Here is a 27,623-nt window from a genome sequence, read left to right as displayed (position 1 = left end):
ATGCAATGTGCTGCAGAAATCGAGCTCTTCAAAGCTGTGAAACAAATCTGACGACTGCTGAAAACACCAAGACCAGGTCAAAACCCATGGCTGGACCGCATATGGTCAATAAGCGAAATTAAGGACAAAGTCCAAAACGGTCGCTGTTGACAGCTACTTTTAATTGCACGTAGCTAAAGCTTCCTTGAAATGTTGCTAAATGACGTAATTTGTTATTTAGGATATTCATTACATCATTGGGTTGTATTTGCGTTCTGCCCAGTGTCAGCCAGTTTCTGCCCTTCTATCTGTTTGTTCGTCTTCTACTCTCTGTGCTCACATGTACAGTAATTGAATACAGCTGAATTCTCATTTACGCTTTTCGGTTCTCGTTTTCTGACAATGGGCCAAGTATGAAACAGTGCCTGAAACTCATCCATTAGTCTATTAAGACTCTACATGTTAGCCAGCAGTCACTTCCAAGCCATTTCCAAGCTGCTGATCTGCTCTACTAAAATCCTGATTTTATAACCACAATGTCATCTGACAAAATCACCACACACATAAATTAAAGACAACGGCTGTGCTGTGATTTTAACTATATTTACTTGTAAAATGATCACTTAGAAAGAAGGTTAGAAGCTCATTTATGTCTACGTCAGCTGCCATGTGGTCAGTTGAATGAGACACAAAGAGAGAGGTCTGCCTACAGGAAAGGGAAAGCCCAACGCCACACTCATGGGGATATACTGGGGACTCTCACGCAAGGTTTGTTCAAGAAGTGGCTAGATTTGTGCTTTTGTGGAAAGAAGTCACCAAAGTGGTCTGAAAAGTTTGTAAATCTGTGTGTTTTTTCAAAGAGCAACCATCTATAAGAAACATCTATGTTTTCTTACTGTCACAGGTCAAAATGTCTTTTGTAATGAATCTATTGTTTATTACCAAGCTATCAAGCTGTATTTTGTCATAGACTGAGATCATATCAACCTGCATAACATTTTCCAAAACATACCTTTTTGACTTTTGATGTTGTTTATTTTTCCTCGGTTGGTACTGGATGTTCTGTGTCTGTCATATCAGAAAAATGCTAAGCCTCAGCTGTGCCGCTCACCCCTTCTGAAGGGAAGGAACGACGGAGAGCTCATTAATCTGTTATCACACTGTACCTCCACCCATCAACACAACAATGAACAGACGAGTCTGACCTAAAACCCTGATATGAAATGTTTTGCATTCTGCTTTCTATCATTTCTAGGGAATGGGGAATTTTCTTTCAAATGGGAGATTATGGTGATTTCTTGTGAATAAAAACATTAACAAACTGTGTTTTGATTTTCTTAACACTCTGCTAATGTATTATATGAAGCCTGAAAAAACATCACCCTTTGCTCAAGGATGGAAAAAATCACACATGCAGTAACTCCTATCTGGCAATTACCTAAAAAAAAAATCCAGGGGCAAAAACCTGCATGACAAATTATCTGCAGTCAACAAAACTATTAAGTTGAGGTTTCTGCATGTAGTGTTTGTTTGCCTCTCTTCCTGCTTGCCTCGTCTTGTTAACACCATGGTGACTCTGACCACCGGGATCAGACTGGTTATTAGATCCAATCCAAAGGGCTTACTCCTGTAATTTATGTGGAGAAGTCACTTTAAATTGGGATGTAGAAAATCATTTCGGTATGATTGATGTCAAGGGTGTTAAGGTAATGATATATCACACCTATTCAGCGGAGAACTGGCAACAAAAAGCAGCTCAGGAATTTGCAGTCAAGCCACCCCAGTTCTATATGCCAAATTCAAACTGACGCAACATGTTTGTCAATCAACGCATCATTAATTAAAAACAAACACTTTGCCATCTGTTAATTTGTATTGTTTGCGTTAGGCTTACATATAAATCGATGAGGCTAATTTTCCATGGTTCACATAAAGAACATTACAGGGCAATAGGTTGGTTACTCATCACTGATGATGAACATTTGGTTTCCCTGGTTTAGGTCACAAACAAACACACACGAAAAATATTTAAACACTTGTCAGACCTATACGTACCCATGTTCTGAAGACAGAAAAAAACAGTTGTTAAACAGTAAAACACAGTCTGCTTGTTTACCGACACTGTTTTATTTACGTAAAATGAGAGTTGTGTGACCTTATGTGCAAACACATACTGACTTTCTGGACAGTGCAGGTTTTGATCTTTTTACATCTGTGACAAGGTGACTTTGATTTTGTGCCATTATTTTTAATGCTGATACAGTTCCTAGTCCCATCATCATTGAGCAGGACCATGACAACACTCTGAGTAAGACGATAAAGAAGCAGGCTCGACTACTCAATGTATTTTTAACTGAGCACCTTTCAAAATGGGAGAGTTTATATCTAAAATTAAATGGGTTCATTCTTTCCAAATGTCTCCAAGAGGCTAAATACAATCCATTGTTCCCATTAAATGGTAAGGATATGGGATCATGATTATAAATTAACCTGTTTATGTTTGGGACTGAGACATTTGATAAAATGACATGCACCGTTAACTTTGACCCACTTATGCAGTGAATAATAAACTTGATGAACGGTACAAAGTGCCAGTGTAAAACTATCTGTACTGCTTGAACTCATGGGCCTGGTGTTGACCTGTCTGCATAGTTGCCTGTGTATTGTTGTGCTGCAGGATCTTAAGTCCTCTCCAGCGTTCTGTGGATTGTCTGGAACATGTCTGAGATTCCACTCACTCTACTTGAGCTACTACAGAAAAAAAACAAAAAAACAAAACTAATAGAGATTCCTAAGTGAGAGGAGGGAAACATAAATATTACTGTTCCTTCAGAAAATTGGGAGACTGATGCATTACTGTTATTGGCTTCTGCTCTAATGTCTAATAGTTATATTATTAAATGTCGGCGGTCTGTGAGGCCACCCTTGCATGACTCATTACTTTTACCTCATGCCGGAGGAATCCAGTGACCCATACACACCACCCCGTAAGGAACCTGACCACTGAACGAGACCAAAGGCTGATTCCCAGGAGATTCCCCCACATCGAAATCTGCCAGACCTCTCTGCAGCTGGCTGAAGCCCATGTGGGCTAACATCACCGTCCAACTCAATATGTAGAGCTTTAAGGAGCCGTGTAGCAAATAGCCGACATGGCATGGTATCAATAAGAATTTAGACATGTCATCAGCTCTGAGTGATTCAGGATGGAGGCAGCAAAGAGCTTGTTCCTGTCAATAGCTCCTCTCTCTCTCTCTCTCTCTCTCTCTCTCTCTTTCACACACACATACACAGGCACTTATACACACATGCTCTCTCTCTCACTTCTCATTCCCTCCATTCCTCATTGATCTGCAATCCAGGCCATGGGAGGAGGAAGAGGAGGAGGAGGACGGGTAAAGTGATCAGGCCATTACATCACTTTTTGGCTACCTCATCCTCAACACTGGATAATAAGAGTGTATTTATGTGTATGGTGTGTGTGTGTGTGTGTGTGTGTGTGTGTGTGCATGTGTGCTCCAGTCGTGGAGACAAGCACAGACTCATACTATAAGCAACAATTTCCTTCCTAGACATGAGGGGTCCTGGGACACTAAAGGGACTAGACTAGTCTAGACTAATGGTTTCCACTATAAATGAAAACATCTCTCTTCAGTGATTTTTTTTTTTAGCCTATTATAATGAAGCACTTGTACTTTATATAACAGTAATCTGTGAGTGTGGAGCTTCTCTGTGTGATTAAGTTCTTGGCCAAGTGCAGTGATTACAAACAAATGTGGTGGTTACAGTACAGGTGAGCCATGCGAAGCTAAATAATTTCTACCTGATGAATATTATCACAGGAGTTTGAAGCAATCACAGGAGATGACGTGGAACGCGCTCGGTCAGACAGGTAGGCACACCACCTGGTGGATAGCGGCAGGTCTGTGTGACACACAGCGGCGCACACGCAAGAGGAGCACTTGCAACACGGTGTCATTATTATGCTTTGCTGTTGCTGGGCAACAAGGTGAATGCCGGAAGGAAGGATTTCAGGTGTTCACAGGCGTTTCACGTAGCCCTTTCCCTTATCTCCCCCTCTTGTTGGTTCACTCTGCGGCTGTCACAATCAGCACACGTTCGCTGAGCCTGTAACCCCGCCCACTTCCTCCTGGAAGAAAGCCTTCTATGGGCATAAACCTGAGCGTGCAGGTAAGGCAACCCTCGAGATAAAATTAGTTTTCTTCAGTCTTGCCTTAAAGAGTGAGGAAAACTCACTCCTTTCAGACCAGACCTTTTTAATGTGGTGTCCTAATCAGTAAAGCCAGTGTTTGCCTTGGCGTGACTTTCAGATAGTAAAGGTTCCCAATATAGAACTGAAGGAAAATTGCAGTGACAGGTAGACATCACAGGGAGAGGAGAGCAGCAGGCGTGTTACTCAGATGTACACAAAAGTTTTTTGGTACATCTTGGCACTATAAAGTCAGTGATCATAAATAGGTATATAATGTGTAGCAGTGGTTCTCAACCTACGGTTGAAGCCCCCTCCAGTGGGTCACAATCTGCAGGGTTACAAGATGCTTAATGGGTGATGAAAAATGTTGTGCCACACATTTTATGTTTGTTCTCTCTGGCATTTCTTCAGTCTTGTTTTTTCCTGGTTCCTAACATTTTTTCCAATGAAATAATATGAGATGCTGAGAAGGGAAAATTTCTCTGCTAAATGCAAACAACCTGTGCCACACTGTTTTAATTTTCACAGGTTACAAAACCATGATAATAAAGTTTTTCAGCCAGACGGAGGTTACTAATATCAATGTCTGATGGGGACCAGACATTCACCTTATGATCTGGTTTCCTCATGTTCATCGATACATCACAGTTACACACAGGCAGTCATGGACAGACTGACTGACACACTACATTCTCTTTTATTTCTCTCTGAGTTGGCGATACAGTCACCATTAGTTAATTTTTTGCTTTTATAAACTTCTATAACGTCTAATCTTTGGGTGCACGAGCAGAGGGCACTCACTGGAAAACGTCAGGAAGCACATTGCACATTTTATTCCAAACAACTAACTTATCATCTGTTAAAACCCTGCTTGTTATCTAGGTGCCTGACCCACGCCACCCACTCTTCTCTATATTCATGATACCAGAAAAACAATGAAGAGGGAACCTTTCCACTAACCAATCAGCCCTCCAGAGGGTCCACATCAAATGTGGCTCAGGAGTCAAGCTCACCCACTCATTCCTGGGTGCGGCAGGAATGATGGGACTCCTACAGTGTGAGTATGCTTGTGTATGTGTATGTGTGGTCACATTGTGGGATAGAAAAGTAGTCACAGAACCATAACAATAACAGACGCACTGGAAAGAGCCCAGAGCCCTCCTAATGATGTCATGGTGTCTGTTTGGTGTGTATGTACGACTGGAATCCAGCCGCACATGATGGGGAGGAAGTGTCTGGAAAATGTTGATCAATGTTGAATTATTATTAGAAGAAGCTACATTATTGAATTTAATTTGCTGCTAATCTCAGTCCAAAACACTTGCCATAGCACAGGTGTGTTAAAGCAGTGCTCTTGTTGCAAACAGAGGCTCCTGGAGTTTGACCCTGTCACCATCCATTCATACATTTTCTATACCGCTTAATCTGTCAGGGTCGCGGGGAGCTGGAGCCTATCCCAGCTGACTATGGGCGAGAGGCGGGGTACACCCTGGACTGGTCGCCAGTCAATCGCAGGGCTACCCTGTCACTACAGTCTGATATTTGGCCTACTGAATGCTGCCACACACTGAGCCACACTGTGCTGGGCACATCAGACTTGAGGAGAAAAGTTGGGTTATAATGAGAAAAGTTTTATAACTAAGGTCAAGCTGCTTCTTGGAACAGGCCCAAGGAAGTGTGGAAGTGTGTGTGTGTTTGTCTGGAAGTAATTTCATAGTAGGTGTGTCAGGAGGTTTATACAGATTACTGTGTGTTCCTAAGGTGCGTCTGGAATCTTTATCCAGGTTGTGACAATACAGGATCATGGCAATAAACTTAAATAGCTAAGTAATCCATCCCATTGACAATTTCAAAAGAGGAAGTTGTAAAGAGCAAGGTCAAAGTTTATTTTAAAGTTTTTTTTAAACATGGGGTCAGTATATGTGTATGACTATATATATGAAATATATGTAAGAAGTCACTAGTGTTTGGTTGCACAGCAACGGGACATTGATCATTACATTTTTTACTGATAAACTGATAAACTTGACGCTTGTCATTCATATGACTTTCCATAATTACACCAGTTCAGAATCCTCCTCAGTAACATATATTGTAGTGATTAAGCAGGTGCCTTTCATGCGTGAAATTAGTGGGACATCCCTTCATCACTTCTGGCTTAGTAGACATTACAGAAGACAGAGCTCACTGGTAATATAGTTTTCCAGTGTTAAAAGTGACCTACATAGAGAGAGTACACAAGTTTGCCAGGTGCTGCAGTGTGATAGCCCCTCCAGATGTGAATGAACAAGCTCTTGTGCTCCTGTGAGGCTTTTCAGTTGCCTCTTACAGATGAAACCTTGTTTTGTTCAGAAAGGCACATACACACACACACAAACACACAGACCCACAACCACACACATGCACACTAAAGCCCCTCATAGCTACTGGTCAGACCTCTCATTAATTTTACTGCCATCCACATCAAAGAGAGGAGGCCAATTTTGTCCCTCTGGACTAACAAATTAGGCTCTGGTTTAAGTTTACAGGATCAGGTTCTGATTAGGAAGTCATCAAACTGCGTTTTACTGGGTCTTGTCACGAAAAGGTTAGCAAATACCTACTCAGGATGGGAAGTCTTGAGCTGCTGTATTGGTCTGTGGCACCCTCCAGTGGTCACAGTGGTACAATATGTTGCTACAACAGCCTAAGCATATTAGGGACACCTCTTTATTCTGAATATTAGTGCTGTCTCTGTCTTACAAGAGTCATGGTGAGATAATAATTTGTTTTCAACATCTTTCATGTGACCTAGCGACTCCAGTCAATACCAAACCCCGATAGTAATTAATTATTATCGGGGTTAAATTACATAAATTAGTGATTGTAGCTGCTGCACATTGTTAGGAGATACATGCCCTCTAAAGGCAGAGAGAGAGAGCTGACGGGTGCAGCTAAATAAAGTGCTCCTTTGCAAAGCTGGTTTCAAAGCAGCAATTGGTGAACATTTAATATGTTATAGTTAAAATATCGAGCAATCATTAATAGTGAATAATTCTTACAGACTTTATCACCAAAGCCTCTTTTGTTACAGTTAGTCAGCACATTCAATGGACTGTTAGAACTAATACTTGGTTTAACATAACCCACACTGAACCCTTTTTTTGTAAATCTGGTGCATAGTGTGTCACAACCAAGATGAGGAGTTGAGATGGTGTCTATGACACTTGTGACACTTGCCTATAAAGAGTCATGTAGAATTAGTCTTTATACTTTCTCCCTAAGTTGTATTGTCCATTCCTACCAGATCTCTCACTGCTTGGTTTACTTAATTTTGCTTGATTATAAAAACACTGACTTTGTAATTTTGTAATATTTAATGATGAATTTCGGTATTTCACTGACAACGATGTATTACACTCAATAAATTAGAGATGTAGGCTGAAAATTATGCACTAGATTTAAGTTCCTGATTTCACAAATAAGTATTTTATAACAGAACAACAGTGATGACATTTCACATGAAGGTCTTAAAAGAATACTGTATATTATAATAAGTTCCAGTGCCTTACTTACATGATCTGGCCTGTAAATAAATGCTGTGACAGGGAACTAAAGAAAGAATCCATTGAAAAATATAATGGAAAAAAAAACAGCAACGCATATGTGACACATTTTATTGGCACTGTTGTTGCAGACATCATTTGTAATCACAAACTCACTGATCCAATATTAGAGAAAAACAATAATAAATATGAGGTTCTTTAAAAACAATATTTTCAAGTTTTTGGAGATATTTTTTTATTAAAGTACACACATCATTAAATCAGTAAACCTATTGATTTATAGTGTCTGTGCATTACTGGTGAAGTTACAGAAGGATGTTCGTACCCTGTATCAAAAATGACAAAAATTTTAATAGATCATTTTGAAATTAGGTGATAGCCTTGGCTTTACTCTCTTGTGTTTTCAAAACCATTAACTCAAGAATCATATATCTCTCTCTATTAAAGCAGCCTAACACAGAACAAGCAGCAGCAAATAAACAACAACCAAAGAATCGCTGTCTTCAGTTGCAATATGAAAACTCAAATAACAGGCTAACATTAGACATCCCCTTTATACACTGTGTATTTAAAACCCAACAGGCTCCAGGAAGGCGGCCTCTATCCTCTATTTCAGGATCTTTTCCCCCCTGTTGGGGGTAGGTTGGGGGGATGTTTGTGGTAATAGTCTGGTGGGGTGGGATTGGGGCTCGCGTTCATCCCTGTGGGGACATAATACATACTCTCCAGGTAGCTCTGGTCCAGTGGTGGATGGTTCTGGGGCTCTGGCTTGGACCCCTGGCCAGTATGATTCCTGTAGCTGACCCCAGGTCCGCTTGGGTGCATTGATGCTGCTGCAGAGGCCTCAGGATAGCGGGGTGGCTGGGGCTGAGCCTGGGGGTGGGCTGGGGGAGGAGGAGCTGCATAAGGCATGTACTGTGGAGCAGGGGCATACATGTTGGGGTTGTGGAGAGATGGGTAAGGGGCTGCTGAAGGAGGATATAGGCCTGAATGTGACATTGCTTGCTGTGGGATGAGCACTTCCACGTATTGGCCAGTTTCTGGGTCAAACAACATTTTCCTCAGTGGTTGCACAGGCACCTCGATATAGAAATACTTCCCAGTCTCAGGATCTAGGAGCACTCTGCGAGGTGTCTGTCCATAGCCACTGTCTGAGTACAAACTGGAGCTGTCACCCCCATAATCAGAGCCATAGGAAGGCCCCAGGCTTTGTGGGCCACACAAGTACTGGGGATCCATAGGAGGAAGGCTAGGGGAGTGGCTGTGGCCAGGATCGCTGTAAGGAGCCCCAGCCATGCCTGATGGCTGCTGGTGGGGGGATCTGTGGACAGGGGGTCGTCGAGGGTCAATATGCTGGGGTGGCTGCAATGGTCGGTCAGCAGTGCAGGCCTGCATGAGTGAGGGGTGGGGAGGAGGCTGGTACAGAGCCTGTGGCTGGCTTGGACCGAGAGGACTAGATTTGGGAGAACCAGGTTGGTAGCTCATCGGCTGAGGATCAGGTCTGCACTGGTGGGGACGAAGAGGGGGCTGGACCACTGGGTAAGGTAGTGTCTGGCCTGGAGAGTGTGAAGGGGCAGGGGGGGTGAGATTATGGGGGCTGCGGTGATGGTGAGGAGGTGTGAGACCAGGGTGGGAAGGGCAGCCAGCTGTACAGGAGCAGGGAGGAGGACGGGAGGAGGGTTGATAGCGATTTGACCTCCTGGGGGTCAGATCTGGGAGCATGAGGGGACTGAAGCTCTCTCTTTCATCGTAGCTTGGAGGGTCATCTGAGGCATAAAAATGTAGGTCATCTGTCCTTTGGGGGCGCTCAATGGACAGAGATCTGCGGCACGGCTGGTGTGTGTATCCTGGCACTTGTGTTGTGGGAACAGCAGTGGGTTGTTTTGTATTGTTTGAAGTCACCGGCATAGCTTGTTCATGAGGGTATGTCATCCTGGGATACTGTGGTTGGCTGTCTGGATCCATAACAGCTGGCTGGCTTGGCGGGTTGGCTCCATTTGAGACGGGTCCAGTGACTTGGTTTGCTATCGGGTCAGAAACTGGACCTGGAGCTGAGTTTAAACCTGTGCAAGTGGCTGATTTTGGGGCTGATGTTGTAGGTCTTTGTGTGTATCTAGAGCTTTGAGGTGAGGCAGCTGGTTGTTGCTGCTGTCCTCTGTCATTAGATGCCTCTGTCTCTGATGCTGATGGTGCTGTTGACTGGTTTGAGAGGTTGGAGATCGTGGTTGCTGTTGTTTTGCTCGGTGGAGGTTTGAGGCTAGATACAGCAGACACAGCTAGTTTTCTTGTATAGTTTGATGTTGATGTGGACTCATTGGAGATCTTTCTATAGATGGTTGGTGAGGACACCACAATTGTTTGAGACCTCTCCTCACCTTGTGGTCTTACAGTCGATGTTGTCACTGACGGTCTCTGTGCTTCGTTTTGCATTGTTCCTAAATCTGCAGGTTTAAATTTGCAGCTTGGTTTTGGAGGCACGGCCGGCTTTTGAGAATTTTTAGCTATAGATTTAACTTCAATGGTTTGAGGCCTGTTTTGTCCTGGCTTTGAGTTTGTGGGCACCTCTTGTTTTGGTGTGTCTTTAGACAGTGACTTAACTTCAATTGGCTGTGGTCTGAATCTCCTTATTGCAGGAGACCTCGGGGGGAAGGTTGGATCTAGTCTTTTCACAGCCTCAAAATCTCCTAAATCCTTCTGTTTGGTCAGAGGTGGTGTTTGCTCCTGCATATTCCTTAGTGGAGGGGCACTTTTTTGTTTTGCTGTGTCTTTAGTTGTAGGTTTAATGCTAACTCCATCGTCTTCATTCGTCTTTGCAGGGGTGTCTGTGTTTTCAGATACTACTGATGGCCCAGTGGTGGTGGTAGTGGGTGACGAGGAGAATGTCCTCTCTCTTTGAGACTCAATTTGCCCATCATCTGAAGGCATGCTGGTCTGAAGGGGGATCTCCAGGCAGTTCACATGCTTACGGGGAGCCCCTTTCCCTCCAGCTGCATTCTGACCGTCGCCCACTACAGCTCCAATGTCAGCTTGGTATCCTTTCTCCTTCAACAACATGGAAACTGAGTGACCACTGCTGCCAGGGGTAGGGGGCCCAGGTGAAAGTGAAGCAGCTGGGGCTTGGAGTGGGGTGGGGATCTCTTCCTGGGCTGGAGATGCAGATGTCTTGGTCTTGCTGGATCCATCCCTTATCAACACTACAGCAGTGGACACCTCTCTTTCCTTACTGGGCAGCTTGGGGAGGCTTCCGAGCATAGGAGGTTTTCTGTCTGTTCTAACCACCACAGGTTTGCCCTCTTTGTCTGGCATTTTTGGCATTTCTATCTCTTGTGTTTCTGATGCCATGTTTACATCATGTTGACATGACTTGGCAGTCGCTGTTGTGTAATTCTGTGTGTTTACATTGGAGAACTTTTGTGATTCTCTGCTTACCTCAGTGACAACCTCTGGAGAAGCCTGGGGTTTGTCACCTGGGTTTTCGGAGTCTTTCTTGCTGCATGACACTTTATTTTTGTCTTCTTTCCAGCAAACAGCCTTGTACTCTATTTGCATTGGCTGTGGACGAGACACAGGCTTTCCTTTGCTTTGAAGAGGAGGAGATATGGTCAGCTGCTTTAAATCTTTTACCTCCTCTGTCTGCTCCTGTTTCCTCTCCACCATGTACTCCTCCTCCCTTTCCTCCCTCCTCTCCTCTGTCCTTATTTCTTCCCTTTCCTCCCGCTCCTCCCCTCCTATGACCTCTTTCCCCCTCTTCTCTTTTACTTCTTCCCTCCTTTCCTGATTAAAAATTTCCATTCTTTCTTCATTTACATCTGATGGCATTACAGCACCAGTTGCCTTGAAAGACAGATTGTATGTATTTTTTACAAGCCGCCTCACATCTCTAACTTTGTGAATAGGGGCCTTAACTTTATTATTGCCATTTCCTTCATCTTCCTCTGTTTTCTCATCCACACTGATTTCTGCTCTTTCCTCCTGTTGTCTGAAAGTCATATCTGGTGAAGACGCCTCAGGCTTACTCTCTGCCTCAGGTGTGAGACAGACACTTAGAGAGGCTTTCTTTTTCTCCACAGCTTTGAGTGTAATCTCCTGTGTTTTTGACATGTGGGTACTCTTGTCACCCTGTTGCACTTGTTTATGGTCCTCTGTGTTTTCACATTCCTGGTCTCTGTTTGTGATCCTGGCCTGCGTGCTGCTGGCTCCAGTGGCAAAAGGAGCTCCTGTGTTCCCGGCAGTGGCATTTGCTGAGTCACCAGCCTCCCTTTCGTCCCAGGTTTTAATGTCATCTGCCTGTTGTGCTCCAGTTCTGGACTGTTTACTATCAAATGGTACTTTTAATTCTGATCTAATTTCAGATTTTAATGATGTCGCATTCCTGCTCTGAGAATCAGCCTCTTCACTGTCAGTCTGTGAAAAATTTACACTTCTGCAGCTGCTGGATGAACTCGGCCTGTTGCTGGATCTCACTCCAAAGCTTTTTGGTGGTTTGGCTTCATCCTTTGTGCTTGGTTCTCCTCTCACAGGAGGACCCTCAGATGAAAGACTATAATCTGACTGGAGACTTGAGCTCAGATTATGTGTGTCAGGTTTTGGGGACACTTTCAGTGGTGCCTCTGCACTCTCTGTTGGTGGGCTGTTTTCCTCAAAAGCAGGGCTTACTTCTTCTGCCTGTTCATCAGCCTGTTTATCAACGCTCTGCATCTTCTTGGACAACACACTCTTGATTAGACAAGTAGCCATCTTGGTTTTAGAGCATGTTTCATCCAGGGAGGCAGATTTCTGGAGTTTGACTTTTCTGTCATTTTTTTGACTGGGCTCAGGGCTGCTCTCAGAAGGGTAGCGATCTTGCGTTGCTGCTGGTGTGCTGTGTTGTCTCATGAATGTCTCTCTGGGGTGACTCTCTAGAGAGGGGCTCTCCGCCATCACTGGTATCCCAGGACTGCTATTTTCACTGCTCTCATCCTGCTTCCCTTCAGCAGTGTTCTTTCTCTTCAGCTGGATCTGTCTCTTTGGTACTCCTCTTCTAACCTTCCTGAAGTCCTCTCTTTCCACAGCCACATCTACGCACTCAAAGCTGCCCAACTCATAGCGTCTTGATGGATCCAGGCCATCTGAGTAGTATGCAGATGACTGCTGGAAGCACAGTTCGTCACTGTCCAGCTTTGGAGCAGAACCCCTGAAGTCAGCATAGGCCAGCCAGGCGGGATTGACCCCAGCAGGGCTCTCCTGGGTAGATGGCTGAGAAATGTTGGTAGATGAACGGTGGCTGGAGTTGTACATGTCAAGGTAATCTACCTCAGGGCTTGACAGGCTGCGGAAAGCCAAGTCTGTAAACCACTTCACCTCATTATCCGCCTCATCAAGCTCACTTCCCATACTGGAGCTGGAACTCCGGCAGGGCCTGCTTGCAGCCACGCGCCCAGGAGCACTGTTCTTGTTCTGGTGTGCAGGAGGTTGAAGTCGTCTGCCTGGACCAACTCCCCTGGTGTCTTGTTGGGAAGCAAGTCTCAGAAGACTCTGTTGTTGCTGTAGCTGTCTGGTGGCAAGCAGGCTCTCTGAATAGGAATGCACTGTTGGCAGTCCCTGACGGGTCTCTCTGCTTGTGGGAGCTGTGCTGCGACTCGCAGGCCCTTTTCTATTCCTGGCATTGAATGACAGCTCAACCTGTTCCCCTCTGTAACTGGCGTCCCCCTGCCAACCCTCCCCCTTTTCAGGAACCCGCTCCTCCCTCTTTCTCTCTCTCTCCATCTCCCTATCCCTTTGCCTCTCCCTGCCTCCCTCTCTCTCCTCCTCCAGCTGCATTTCCCTCTCCATCTCCAGTTGCCCTCCTAGTGTGACCCAGTGGGCCTGGCTATTATTGTCAACGGGGGCAACATCGGGGCTTTCCCTATTTGTCACTGCTTTCTTTAAATTACCACTTGGTGGGGATGTTACAACCTGAGAGGGGCTACGGCTTCTGTGCTGCCACAGTCTGTATGGTTTCTCAGGGGCTATGATGTGGACAGGTGTAAACCTGGTGAGTGGTGGAGACGGAGTCCGCCTTCTGTTTACATGGTGGGCCATGTTCTCAGTGAACCTCTGTCTGTTTTCCCGTCTTACTTTGGTTGACAGATGTCTTCTTGACGTCTCAGGTGTACAAGCTGATTTTAATGAGCTGCTGCGTTCAGAGGTTAGCGAATAAGTAGTGAACTGAGGCTGTGGGTCTTCCAGTCTCTGCTCAGGTGAGTTGGATTTAGCTCTGCGGTCAGTTGAAATGGTTGGACTCCTGCCCTTTGAGACTAGAAGATTAGGGGAAGGAGACTTGATTTCAATGGGGGGATTATTATAAGTATCTTCTTCCTGAAAAAGGATATGGCCTGTGTCTTGTTTTTCCTCAGAGAAGGAGGTTAAACTCGAGTTATCCTGAAAGTTTACTTCCTTTGGTGTTGCTTCTCTCTCTGTGCCTTGTTGTATAAGTGAACTCTCTTTCTTTTCCTCTGTTAAGAAAGGTGAAGTAAATGCAGGAGAATGAACTGCAACCACTGGGGAACTGCTTTTGATTGCGCAAACTGATTTGTCTTCCCTGTCTAATTCAAATGAGGGTGACACGTTGTCTTTGGCCAGATGTGTGAGGCACTGTATTTCTGTAATATCAACTGAAGAGGAATCTCTCTCAACTTCAGGCGTATTTCTCAGAGGAGGAGTAGGGGTTGTATACTGAGGATGATACTCCGTGGAAAGGGCTGCCGGTGAATTCTGCACAGGAGATGGGGAAACGGGTGATGGATCTCTACTTCTTAGTTGCTGAGGTGAGGGACTTCGATGCTTGTCAGATAAAGGGGTTTGATATCTTGGCTCAGGTGAGGGAGTGTGATGTTTTGGCTGAGGTGAAGGTGTTTGGTATCTGGGCCGATGCGACAAAGTTGTTTCGGGCTGCAGGATAGGGCTTGTGAAGCCTGATATATGAGGTGAGTCTTGTGGTGTACCAGTGGACTCTGCTCTACTGCTCTGTATACTGTCTCTGCTTTGGGTAGGGCTCCTTGCTTCAGGGGACACAAGCGTCCTATCAGGCTCAGGGGTGGAGAGACGAGAAAGCTCAGGAAATGGGGGAGTGTCCCTGTCCTCAGGCTGAACAACGGTGTAAGAAATCCCTGTGATATGGGGGGATGAAGCGATGCTCCTTGATGAGGCAGAGTCAAAGTGAAGCTCAGGTGAGGATGCTGTTATCCTGATTTCAGGTGAGGGAGCAGTATGTCTGTATTCAATGGGAGAGCAGTTGCCCCTAACTTCAGGTGATGGAGACAAACTATAACTCACCACAGGTGAAGACACCGGAGTCCTGATTTCAGAAGGTGTAGAAACGCACCTTATTTTAGGTGAGGGGGCAGGAGAGGGAGTTCTTGACCCTGTCTTAGTCGGAGAGGCAGCACTGAGCAGGCCAGGTGAGGGAGCTGTGTTTCTTACTTCAGGTGAAACACTACTCTCCACAAGCTCAGGAGATGTAGCTGTTGAAACAACAGGTGAGGGAGGTGTATATCGTGGGGCAGGTGTAGAAACAGCACTGCCTGGTTCAACTGATAACCTTGCGTTTTGGATTTCAGGAGTAGCAGTGGCGTCTCTTCCTGCTGTGGTAGGATCTGAAATCAGCTCAGGGGAGCAGGGAGGCTCTCCTATATCAGGTGTGGAGCCTCTGCTGAAAAGATCAGGCACAGAGACCCTCCCTCTAAGCTCAGTAAAAGGAGATGATGGTTGAGTATCGGGGGAGTAGGGCCTATTCTTCAGCTCAGGGGAGGGCAATGTTTCTCTTGATTGGGATGATAACTCTGTACTACTGGGTGAATGTAAAGGAGATGAAAGAATGGCTCTAGATTCAAAAGCTGATTCTTTAAAATCTTGAGAAAAATCTCTGGGTGATGGCTCAGGTGAGGGACTGCTCTGTTGGTTAAAGTAGCTGCTCCTTGGCTCAGGCAAGTTTTGCGCTTCCCTGAACTCAGGTGAAGGTTGGGTGTTCACTGACTCAGGAGGGGATGAGCTGACACAGATCCTTGGCTCAGACTGGGGACTTGGAGATAAAGACAGATGTGAGGGGCTATTATGTCTATCTTTGAAAATAGGAGTGGTCGTCCCTGGTTCAGCTTCCGGTGATGATGATCGTCTGTTTTCAACTGAGGAAGAAGACAAGGACGACGCTCTTCCCTCTACACTGATGGTACAGGAGTTATTATGTCCAGGAGAGGGGGTCCTCTCAGAGGGAGGGCTAGCTGTACTAAGCTGAGGTATTGGTGATTTAGGTTTTGGTTCTAAATTTGGGCTGCTAGCCTCAAAAAAGTCTGGATGCCCCGAGCTCAGAACCTCGCCCTGTGACCGCCTCCCCTCTGAAGACTCGTTCTGTAACAGGGGGCTGTAAAGCCTGTCTCTTGAATCTTCGAAGCCTTCCTCTCCTTCACTGGAGCCCTGTGCAGTGTGGTAAGAGCCCGAGGAGTCGTTCAGATCATCCACCAGGGGTGATGCAGCAGCGATCCCGTCCACCTCCCTCTGGGAAGGGATGGGTGATGCAGCAGCGATCCCGTCCACCTCCGTCTGGGAAGGGACAAAAGCCCCTATGGCAGGGCTGCTTGAGAGGGAGGGCGACTCACAGTCGTCTCCAAAAATGTCACACAGGCAAGTGGTCTCGGAGATGGCACTGCGCTGAGTAGGGACGTTGATGATGTCAAAGATTTCAACGTGGTTGGGGGTGCCGTCACGATGGCACAGGGAAAAGGTGCGGGGCGCACTGCGCAGGAAGGAGTAGCTGTCCCCCTGGAGAGTCCAGCTGTCCATCGCTAGTCCAAAAGCTCCGAATTCTCACTGTGGCCAGTCCAGTCGGCTCCTCGAGTCTGCTCTGGGCTCTGTTCCTGGACTGGAAATAAGATATGGTCACCTGGAGAGTGTTTATCTTAACATTTGAAAAATAGGCACATAAATTTAAAATATAGAGATTAAGGTTTGTATTGTTTCTGTTTTGTTAGCTTGCTAACAGAAATATATCTTTTCACCATCAAATATTCTGAGAATACCTGCAACATCCAAAAGAGGATCAGAACATAAATATAACTCTGTCACTATGCCTTAAAAAGCAGAAGCAAGCAACCTGAAATTAATACAGAATATACAAATATCTGCTTTATGTTGACAAAAAGAATTTAGTTCACAAGATTTCATCAAGACATTATGAAGTGCAACTAACTTTAAATTACAAGGACTGAGATTCATTCATCTTGGATATATGGAAAGTGTCAATATCTGTGTGAGCTCTGCCCAGTACATACCCTTTACCTAAGCTTTCCACATTGCCTCAGTGTAGGACTGACTAGAAAAAGAAACGCTGCTGAATGTGCAAGTACAGAAAGACAGGATGGCTGGTACTGTACCTTTGGCCAATGATGAGACTTTCCCAAGGGCATTGAGTTCCTCTGTGTTGCAATATCTGCCCCTCATCCAGTGAACTGCCTCTCAAAATCCACAGCACGCTCCAAGCTTACAAGACTGTACATATGTCAAATCCAGGATTGAGCAGCTCCGTACAGCACAGTCTGGCAGTGCCACACTGGGTAGACAACTTCAGAGTGTCACAGGCACTGCCATGTGTCAGACTTGAATAGAAAAAGCAAAGAGGGGCATCTCGCTCAGACACATTACATCCTCTAATGCTCCCATCGCTATTTCTGCCCCTCCCTTCTGAGCTGGCCTCAGGGAAAGCACTTACTGAATCTAACCTGGATCTTTTTTCTTCTCCAGACCGGGGTTTGGTTGGGCATAGGCTTTCCAGTGTGAGCTGGCCTGGGGTGCGGCGCTGGGGGGCGGGTGGGTTTATAGTTAGCAGCAGGTGCTGATCCGGCCAGGACAGATGAGTGCGCCTGGAATTTGACACTTAGAGCCAGCTCAGTCACAGGGCTCCTCTATATATAGCCCCATACTATCAGGGCCAGATAGCCATAGCCATAGCTGTTTGACTGGGCATGCTGGCGGAGAAAGAAAGGGGAAATACAGAGCTTGAAGTACAGCCCACACATTGTCCACTTGACCACAGCATATGAGGTTATATTTAACAGTGACAGTGTAGTTAATGTATGCCTTTATGTATGTGTGTGTAAATCCTATAGCGTAGCTGGGGTACAACAGGTCAAAGGTTAACGCTGACCACCCGACTTTGACAGCTCACATGCAAAATTCCTGTGCGATGCATGTTAGGTAGCAAGGCTTGCATAACATCGGTGAGGTGCTGTCACATGTTTTCAGTCACGTTTTCCCTTTGTATGGATATTAAATATTTCTGGAGAATTAAACCTTTCAATTTCTAATTCACATTGAAGCTTGCCTGCCATGTGACAACAGATGACAAGCCTATGATCAAAACTGTCAAAACAAAAGGGGTCATGTCATTTACTGCACACACTACTGTTGCTACAATAGCAGCACTCTCTGAGCCACACTGAGACTGTCTGGGCATGTTTGATGGTAGTGAGTTTGGATAAGCCCTCTGTCTCTAGCCTAATACCTCATGAGATTACTATTCGTTCTCAGTCATTAAGTCAGTCAGAGCAAGCCAATGGAAAATCCTGATTGCAGCCCTGACTGAATGTTGCATAAGGCCGTCACTGAGGGTTTATTATATCTGTAGTATCAAGGAGTTGAGAGATTGTTCTCAACACTGGAGAGTCAACAAGCTATTTTATGGTTTATGGTATCATGCATATGTAATTTGGCCCCACTCTTCTGTCTGAAGAGTCATACATTGCCACAAGTGCACACATTGTTAGTGAGGCTAGCCACAATGGGAACTGAGTCTTTGACCTTGGTGTTGGAGTTAGTGCAATATGGCTCTACTCACAGAGCTATACAACAGCCATATATCTTTTATGCCATTAATTCTGTATTTAACTCATTAATGTTTATAGACCCCATATCTGCTTTCAAAAATATCAGGCTCCAATTGCATGACAAACGTGGATCATCATTCCTCTGAACAGGTACTGCAGAGAGGATGAATCATATGGTTCACACTGTAAAGTGCCATTATGTTTTGTAAATACATGCTGATATCACTTAGAAATCACAGAGTAAAAGAGTAAAACATGGTCTTTGAGAACAGTAAAGTTTTGAATATATGAATACATATGCATGTGCTCGCTATGAAAGTTTTCCCAGTAAAGTCTACAGAAATGCTGATAGATTTGAACCTCTGTGCTTATGGCAGCACAGCACAGCAGACTGGAGGAAGACTCAGAGGGAAACAATGATGAGCACCTCAGCAATGGGGAGATTTAGTCTACATCTCTGACAGATTAGTCACACCATCCTACTCAAGTCCAAAGACCTCACCCACCCTCACCCTTAGCAATGCAACACACCAATAACCCATTGCATAAACAATGCATGGGCATTTATAAGTGGACACATGTGTAAACCTTCAACATCAAAGAGCTTGGCAGAGAAGCTGATGATCAGTGTCCACATGTTGTGCAAATGGTGCCTGGCACAGCACTTCCTAATTAATGTGCGAAGATAACACGTCTTACTTTTTAAAATTCATCACAGCTGCTTTTTCTGCTGAGGCCCCATCCGGGGGATAGGGTGCTCAACAAGGGTCCAGTCTCATGATGAGTTATTTAAGTGCTAGTATTTATGACAAACAGAAAGAATATAGCCTAAACATAAGATCACATTTCAAATCTATCTTGTTTGAACTGACCTAGTTGCTCTTTTAGGATGTGATTAACTCTTCATGGCCAAACTCTATACAGGCCATATTTCTAACATTAGTTATACTTTATTTTTTTGGTTATTACTGATGGACAGTTTTGAGGTACTTGTACTTTGCATAAATATTTCTATGCTTCTTTATACTATTGTTCCACTACATTTCAGAAGGAAATATTGTAGTTTTTACTCCACTACATAGATTTTAATGCAGTACTTACTGGTTATTTTGCAGATTAAGACTTAAATTAAGACTTCAGATCAGATTGACTTAAAAATATGATTCAACATCAGATGAAACTACCCGAGTACATTATAAAAATTGTTCTACCTTGACGAGTTCCAACATTTAAATGGCTGATGCACCAGCATCCTGAGCCATGAGTTGTGATAGCTTCAAAAGTCCATTGTTTAAGAGATAAATCTGATTCAGTTGAAAATCATATGGTAAACTGGCAGCTGCTTTCCTTAAGTGTCGCAGAGAAAATTACTTTTATTGTGAAATGTCCAGTCATGGCAGAATGCGACACAGGAAGTTCCGCATTACGGCTGTGGTGAAGTGTTGCCATAACAGGCAAGCGGCTAACGCTAATGTTTGCTAATAATTAGCACGATAGGTGAGTGGTTTTTATTTAAGCATATCTTAGAAATTCTGTTAAACTGCGACATATGTTTCAAGTGTTGAAATAATACGAAATAGCGGGTTGTCATTCTCTCCTGAAATTATTTGGGCCTTGTCAGTGAGCAGCTAGCTGACATCTACTAGCTAACTAGCCGCTAGCAATGGCGAGCTTTTGTGGCTAGCCAGAGGCTGTGATAGCGTTTGTTTATGTTAGCTCTGCGACAGTTTAATCTTCAAATATTTCCGCATCGAATGAAATTATATGGTTAGCAGTTTGTGGCACTTCATATTTATCACTGTTGACGAGTAACAGAAAACACGAAACGTGGTATTTCGTCACTGAAACACAAATGCAGCTTGTGGTAATGTTGGTTACCTCTGTGTCGGTAGGTGGACATTTTCTGTGCTCAGCTCACAAGCGACGAGTTACAGCAAAGCTGTGCCGAACAAAGATTTTGAGTAGTTCCAAAAAGAAAATAGTGATATTAGAACGCAGACCAGCTGCAAAAGCAAAATCCCTCATCAACATTTTCGTTCGTTACCGTGTGATTAAATTAAACTTTTGTGTGGTGTAGACGTTAGCGGCGACTGACGTTAGTAAACAGCAGGCCTCAGAGTACACTGCTTGGCAAAATGTTAAAGGCCTCACTAGTTGTTAGCAGTGTCACACCAGGCCAAACTTTTAATCAGGGCAGTACCGGGTAGGTTTGTTTTTCTTATCGCGATAAAAAAAACCCGAGCTGTCAAAGATCTTTTATCGTGTCATTGCAGCTCAGCGCTTGTGGCAGCTGTGTGACAGTCATGGGATTGTCAGTATATCAGTTTTGTCAAACACTGTTGGTGACACTGGGAAACTGCGATGAGATCCCACGTTCTTTTAATAGGTCCACAGATCAAGTGTGTATTTTATTTTGTGTTGAACCCACTGCAGTAAACTACAAGCATCTTAAAACTGCACACTTCACTGAAAAGAGAAAACAATAACAACAACAACAACAACAATAACAACTGACCCAAACATCTGCTGGGCTAATGTACCAGAGATGGCATGTCTGTTGACTGATGGGTGAGTGGAACTTAATACCAATAATAACTTAATACTTAAGAAATACGAAGGATATGTTTGAAAATCTTTTTTTTTCTTATTCTTCTTATTACTATTATTTATCACTGACAACTTTATTTTTCAACTGTAAAGGGCCCTGCTTAGCACACATCTTGGTTTCAATTCTTTAAAAATACATTTTGTTGGATTTCCATGAGAATGATTATTTCTATTTTAAAGATCCATCACTTGTTCATGTCAATTTTTAGAGCAAAATAACTCAAGGATATCTAGTTTCGCCTGCTTAAATGTGAGAATTCTGTGTCTCGGGTGATCTTAAACGTAATATCTTTGGGTTTTGAGATGTTCCTTAGACAAAACAAATGATTGGAAGATCAGCTTGAGCCTCAGGAATGAAGGAAATTGTGCAAAACATTGTGATTGATTGAGGAAATAATTGGCAGATTAATTTCTAATGAAAATAAAACACCCAAAATAATGAACATCGGTGGATATATCACTATCAAACTTTAAAATATTGAAAAGCATCATAGATCCGGCATTAGTTGTGCTATGTCTATAATTCAACAACCTTTTTATTTTCTCTCTTAAATCTAGGTGTCAGTGTTGTGTGTGTGAGTGTTCCAGTCTGAACCATGGAACAGTGTGCATGTGTGGAGCGGGAGCTGGAGAAAGTTCTCCATCGCTTTGTGATGTACGGCCACCAGTCTGAAGAGAGGCTAGACGAGCTCCTGCGCAGCGTCTGTGAGATACGAGGACAGCTAGTTGCGTTTGGTAAGAAAAAGTGTTATACACAAGGTGACTGAGCACTATTAAGATACAGTTTTCATCTGTTAAGTTAGTGAAATCTTTTTATAGGAGTTTTAAAATTCTTTGTCCTGTCAGAAATTAAACTGGTGCTTTGTTCGTTGTAACTCATCAGGCTCATATTATTGTAGACACGCAGAGTGGAAACTCTTCCCTTTTCTCCCTCGCAGGAGTACAAGATGCAGACTTATCGGTCTTATCCCAGACTATGGCCCAGTGTTGTAAGAATATCAAAGAAACAGTGCAGATGCTAGCCTCCCGACATAAGGACATCCATGGCAGCGTGTCAAAAGTGGGCAAAGCCATTGACAGAGTAAGGACCAACCGCAAATCTCTTTTAATATTTAACATTTTCCATACACAAACATCATCTCTGACATTTTTCTGTCCAGAATTTTGATGCAGAAATCAGTGCTGTGGTGGCAGAGACAGTGTGGGACACCCCAGAAAGACAGAAATACCTGAGTGAGACAATTGTGGAGCACCTGTACAGACAAGGGATGCTCAGTGTAGCAGAGGACCTGTGTCAGGTAAATGACTCGTGAAACCTTCAGTCTAATGTTTTTGGTGTAAACTGAAGCTGTGTGAAAATCTTTCTCTGAAATTCATATGAGTTTAAATCTAATGTGATCCTTGTTTTTGTCAAACAAATTTTTGGAATAGCTCTGCATTTAAATGCTCCTTTTCTGTCTTCTAGGAGTCTGGTGTAGTTATAGATATGAGTATGAAGCAGCCTTTTCTGGAGCTGAACAGGATCCTTGAAGCTCTGAGGATGCAGGACCTCAGACCGGCACTAGAGTATGTTATTTGTTTATTTATTTTTTACTTTCATGTTTGTTTGTTTCTTTCATATTTGGTTCAGCGTAACAAGAGCGTTGACACAAACCTTGACTGTACTTGTTCACGTCTGTACCTTCTCAGGTGGGCCGTGACGAATCGGCAGCGCCTTCTGGACCTAAACAGCAGTTTAGAGTTCAAGCTGCACCGCTTGTATTTCATCAGTCTGCTCAGCGGAGGAATCAGCAACCAAATGGAGGCCCTGCAGTATGCCCGGCACTTTCAGCCCTTTGCTTCTCAGCACCAGAGAGGTGGGCGATGTACAGAGGCATAATCATTACATTTGGAAGAATTTGAGGCTCTGACTTTCTTAAGAAGTGACATTATAAATGATTCAGGATTTGTATAATAGCAATGAAAAAGGAACAAATATTATGAGACCTGCATCAAATTAGTCATTCAGTATTGTGTTTAGTTTTTATTTTTTTCCACCCCTTTACTTTTTTGCCCCTTCAGATATCCAGATCCTGATGGGCAGTCTGGTGTATCTGCGCCATGGTATTGAGAACTCTCCGTACCGCAGTCTGCTGGAGACAAATCAGTGGGCAGAGATCTGCAACATCTTCACCAGAGATGCCTGCGCTTTACTGGGCCTCTCCGTAGAGTCTCCGCTAAGTGTTAGGTTAGAAGACAACGAACAAGACACGACAGCAGCACTCATCCCTGATCTCCTTTAACTAAATCTTAACATTTATACCAAAGTTGAGACTAAAGTTGAAACAGTTAATTAGTAGTATAAACAATACTACTTCACTGGCATCACTATTCTGTTATTGAAAAGATTTCAGCTGCAGTCAAAGTTTATCAGTATTGTCTGTCTTCTCTGCAGTTTTGCATCAGGCTGTATGGCCTTGCCGGTGCTGATGAACATCAAGCAGGTGATAGAGCAGAGACAGTGCAGCGGAGTCTGGACACACAAAGATGAGCTGCCTGTGAGTCCCCTATTTAAATTTGAAAAAGGTTTCACTTTCCATTTGTTTTGTTTGTTTTTTTTTCAGCATTCACTTAACTCACACCCTTTCTGATCATGTAGATTGAAATTGACCTCGGAAAGAAGTGCTGGTACCACTCCGTGTTCGCTTGCCCCATTCTTCGGCAACAGACCTCAGAGAGCAACCCTCCCATGAAGCTCATCTGTGGCCACGTCATCTCCAGAGATGCCCTCAACAAACTGACTAACGCTGGAAAGTAAGTCAAAAATATATCAAGATATATATGTACATGACTGCAGAGGTTTAAAATGCCGCGTTTTAAATGGTTGTGGATCAAAACATTCAACTCATTAAAATAAAGGAAGCAATAATATCCAAGATTTGCGAGTTCTGGGCCTGTGTTGTCTCTCAGAGCTATTATATTTAGGAAATGAAACGTGGAAGACAGGTATCAACCATGGACACTGTCGGGGGGCGGGGAACTAACCCCCAAAATATGGAGTCTCTCTGACTGCACCAACAAGGAAGAGTTGTCAAAATATTCTCCAGAACTTTAGAAAATAAATCTAAAAAGTTAATAGTGCGCTTTTAGGAAGTGACCAGCGGTGATGCAAAGTGTACAACGTTAAAACATCCTATTGCTAATCTCCTCACCCTCAGGTTGAAGTGCCCGTACTGCCCCATGGAGCAGAATCCGTCACATGCCAAGCAGATCTACTTTTGATACCGCACACTCTCCTCACGAGTAAGGATGAAGTTCCCTGGAGCTCTTTGCGTTTCCAGGACCATTTGCTCTGGCCCTTTTCCTCTGTCCCTGGCCTCTTGGCCTGTTATTGTAAGCATTAAGGTTTTATCCCAGTGCTCCTCTGGACAGCCTTGGCCATCCCATAACCCACCTCGGACCCTCCAACTTTGCGTAGTACACAGAGCCCAGCGGAGATGGTCCGGCTACAACCTGTAGTAGAGCGAGGAGTCTGTCAGTAATGAGAACATCTTCACGAAGAAGCACCTCTGAAAAAGGATAATTCATTGAAACTCATTTGCAAATGCCTGCAGAGTTATAGGCTTATCTTTTTAAATATGTAATACTTTATAGTGTTTGTTTTCTTGGTTTTATTGACTGCTTGAGTTGGATGACTGCTTCTTGTTTTTGTTTTTGTTTTTTTTTTTCCTTTTCCTGACAGAAGCAGTTCATTGATTATGGATGGGTGAGTGTGGGGTAAACGGCATGGATAGTTTTCTGACTTCAGGGTGGTAATAAACTTCTATTATACATGAGAAACACCACAGAGTAACAAACCGTGTAGTAGGTTTATTATTTGCTGGTGAGGGGGAACTGTTGAGGTCTGACTTGAATGGAACTCTTGATTGTGACCCATTACTCCTCCATAATGTAATAAAGGCCTCACGTAGCTTGAAAGTCACTGTTGGCTGATGTATCCATTTGATCAGTAGAACAATTAACTAACTCATCAATGGTGGAACAGCTTTTTTTTTTTTTTTTTTCTTGTGACTGACTGCACCAGCAAGATTTTCCTCATTATAGAAGCCATTTGTCTTGTTCTATGTATGTATTTAACAAACAACGACAAAAAAAAAAAAGGAAACTAAAAATATATACTACTGTGAAATGTGCTTTGTTTCTATTTTTCATCGCAACCGCCAGAACGGCTCATGTAAAATAGTAAATGAAACTGAAGAGCAACGTGCATAATCAACACTACTGCGTAACTTTCGGAACTAACCTCTCGACAGCTCACGTCACGGCTGTGCCATCGCCTCACTCTGCCCTCGCGTTGTGTTTCCTAAGCTTGCGCGCCATGTGACTTGGAGATGTGAAGTGGTGTGATGGTAGCCGTATGGTCTGACTTGCAGTGACTGTAGGCTTGTGATTCAGCTTTACTCGTCGTGGGTGGGAGGGGGTGGGGTTGGGGTTTGGGCGGGGGGGGGGGGTGTCCTCTGATCATTGTGGCTGTTGTTTAATATATACTTAGAAAAATGCCTCTGCTGCATAGCTTTGTCTTTTATTTGACACTGAGTCAGAATAGAAACGTCTAAGTCCATACATTTCCTCAGGGCTCATTGTAACAGTTCACACCACACCTTGCAGTTAGTATTAAAAGTTGTACATTTATATAAGGAGTCTTGAACAAAGATCATATTTCAGTATTGAGGCTGATCCTTCGGGCGTTACTGGAGTCTGTATATATTATTCAGCTGGTGGTGTGTAAGCATACTCTTGGGGAAAGCTTGTCACAAGGTCCTAGGCATTTGGATGTACAGTACAGTGAGTTTAGGTGATTGATACTGATAGCGGAAGTTCCCGGTGTCCTCTTGAAAATGGTGATGTCACCTCACACGCTAGTGAGGCTAGTTTGTTCAGCAAGCACTGCACCAGCACAGCTCACACTGACAATGCAACATTACTCTCAGTTTTAAGTCAAGAGTTTGAGATATACATTTATCTTGGTTTTCTCTTACGAATGGGTCAAAGCACATGTTTTGTGTGGGATTTCACTGAATTTCCTCTGTTTTCTCTTTCTTTGGTTGACAATCATTCATTGCTTCTTTGAGTGTTCCTTCGGATAGACTGCTAGCTCTCCGTACTTCTGTTGTATTAATTTTGTTGAATGTTTGCATTTCCTGCTTTTGTGTGTTATGCAACCTTTATTGTAAATATTTATCCTCTAACATGTTTCATATACTTGCATCTGAAAGGAAAATAAAAATTTATACTCCAAGTCAGTTTTGGAGGCTTGTACTGGCATTTGGTGGTGGACTTCTCCCTGCCATGACTCACCAACTACAGCTGCTCATCCCTTTGTTTTTCCCCATTACCACTTGGTGGTGCTAGTGTTACATTATCCATCCATTATCCATTAGAGCTTGAAGCTTATTACATCTCAAGGTAGAGGTTTTAATTTGAATGAGTTTCTTTTTTTTTTTATTTTTTTTAAATTCATAAATTCTTCACTAATATTTTAATCATGTCACTTCATCAGATAAACAGCATTCTTGCTGATGGCATTCAGCGCTGCAGTCCTCCTACAGAGTGATAACGTGTGAGGTAAGAATCTTTTCTCATCCCACTTCAGTAAATCACTCGACCTCTCCCGAGCTGTGCAGTTATATTAAGCCCCAGTTTATATAATGTTTTAAATGCCAAGGTAAGAGCCTTGTGAGTCAGCCGCAGCTCGTAACTATTCAGATTACCAGACCTTAAAAGAAAAAGAAAAAAAAAAAATTAATCCGTGTTATGGACCTGCATGGTCTGTTTCTCACTTTCTACACTATTTTATATAGATATGCTCTCACTCATGCATAGTCATAAACATAACACATTTAGGTTAAAAAAAAAAAGAAAAAGAAAAAGTCAAGTGTTAAATCTCCGTTCCTGCCAAGATATCTTTGGCTGCTCTCCGTTCTGGTTCATACATGTGATGGTTTCCATAGAAGTGCTTATTTTCTTGAGCAAACAGGGATCCTCCTATGTTTCCATCTCAGCTGACCTTCCACCTCTCTGCTGTCTGTACTGCAGGAGATGGTATGTAAGGGCCGGCTGGGGTAGAGCAGGGAGGGCCTTAGGGAGAGGCACAGATAAGGATCCAAGGATAAACCGCTAAAAGCCACATTAGTCCCAAAAGCCTGTGCCGTTCTGCTGCTCATTCTGTCATAAAGCTGCTGTCCTTGGGTTTTATTGGCACGCTCTGTGCAGATTTTAAGCCCCTTCGGAGCAGGCAGGCGTCTGAGCCCTCCGGGTGAATGCCATCAGTTACACCTCTTAACATCCTGACAAGTGATTTCTAGCAGTTAAATTCAGACTACAGTAGAAAGAAAAGACTGTTATAAAGCAATTACACCCCAAATGCCACTGGAACAAGCACCCGCTTAACTGCTGTTACACCAC

General features: G+C 43.7%; 2 protein-coding genes across 3 annotated transcripts; one reads left to right on the top strand and one right to left on the bottom strand.

Annotated features, from left to right (window-relative positions):
* Positions 1-7,845: 7,845 nt before the first annotated feature.
* si:ch73-43g23.1 (serine/arginine repetitive matrix protein 2) lies at positions 7,846-17,474 on the bottom strand. The gene is made up of 2 exons (XM_041047888.1): positions 17,124-17,474; positions 7,846-16,612 (listed from the first exon to the last, which is right to left on the bottom strand). Exon 2 carries the CDS (start codon positions 16,531-16,533, stop codon positions 8,350-8,352), a length of 8,184 nt encoding a protein of 2,727 aa, XP_040903822.1. The 5' UTR covers positions 16,534-16,612; positions 17,124-17,474; the 3' UTR covers positions 7,846-8,349.
* Positions 17,475-19,977: 2,503 nt separating this feature from the next.
* On the top strand, positions 19,978-25,646 carry rmnd5b (required for meiotic nuclear division 5 homolog B). 2 transcript variants are annotated; one of them, XM_041047894.1, is made up of 10 exons: positions 19,978-20,069; positions 21,738-21,914; positions 22,118-22,260; positions 22,340-22,477; positions 22,645-22,745; positions 22,869-23,035; positions 23,241-23,406; positions 23,614-23,716; positions 23,818-23,972; positions 24,377-25,646. In XM_041047894.1, the coding sequence occupies exons 2-10, from the start codon at positions 21,776-21,778 to the stop codon at positions 24,438-24,440; spliced, it is 1,176 nt and encodes a 391-aa protein (XP_040903828.1). In that variant the 5' UTR covers positions 19,978-20,069; positions 21,738-21,775; the 3' UTR covers positions 24,441-25,646. The 2 variants fall into 2 exon arrangements, with proteins under 2 accessions (XP_040903828.1, XP_040903827.1); XM_041047893.1 differs by lacking the exon at positions 19,978-20,069 and adding an exon at positions 20,443-20,460.
* The last annotated feature ends 1,977 nt before the right edge of the window (positions 25,647-27,623 follow it).

This window comes from Toxotes jaculatrix, chromosome 10, assembly GCF_017976425.1.
Source record: "Toxotes jaculatrix isolate fToxJac2 chromosome 10, fToxJac2.pri, whole genome shotgun sequence".
Lineage (NCBI taxonomy): Eukaryota > Metazoa > Chordata > Actinopteri > Toxotidae > Toxotes > Toxotes jaculatrix.
This window is presented reverse-complemented; position numbering and strand designations above follow the sequence as displayed.

Bases quoted from the DNA above. Each gene is read 5' to 3' on its own strand.
- rmnd5b (XM_041047894.1), top strand. From the start codon at position 21,776: ATGGAACAGTGTGCATGTGTGGAGCGGGAGCTGGAGAAAGTTCTCCAT. The intron at 22,478-22,644 runs GTAAATGACTCG...TCTGTCTTCTAG, and splicing joins TAGCAGAGGACCTGTGTCAG to GAGTCTGGTGTAGTTATAGA. The intron at 23,973-24,376 runs GTAAGTCAAAAA...CCTCACCCTCAG, and splicing joins AAACTGACTAACGCTGGAAA to GTTGAAGTGCCCGTACTGCC.
- si:ch73-43g23.1 (XM_041047888.1), bottom strand. From the start codon at position 16,533: ATGGACAGCTGGACTCTCCAGGGGGACAGCTACTCCTTCCTGCGCAGT.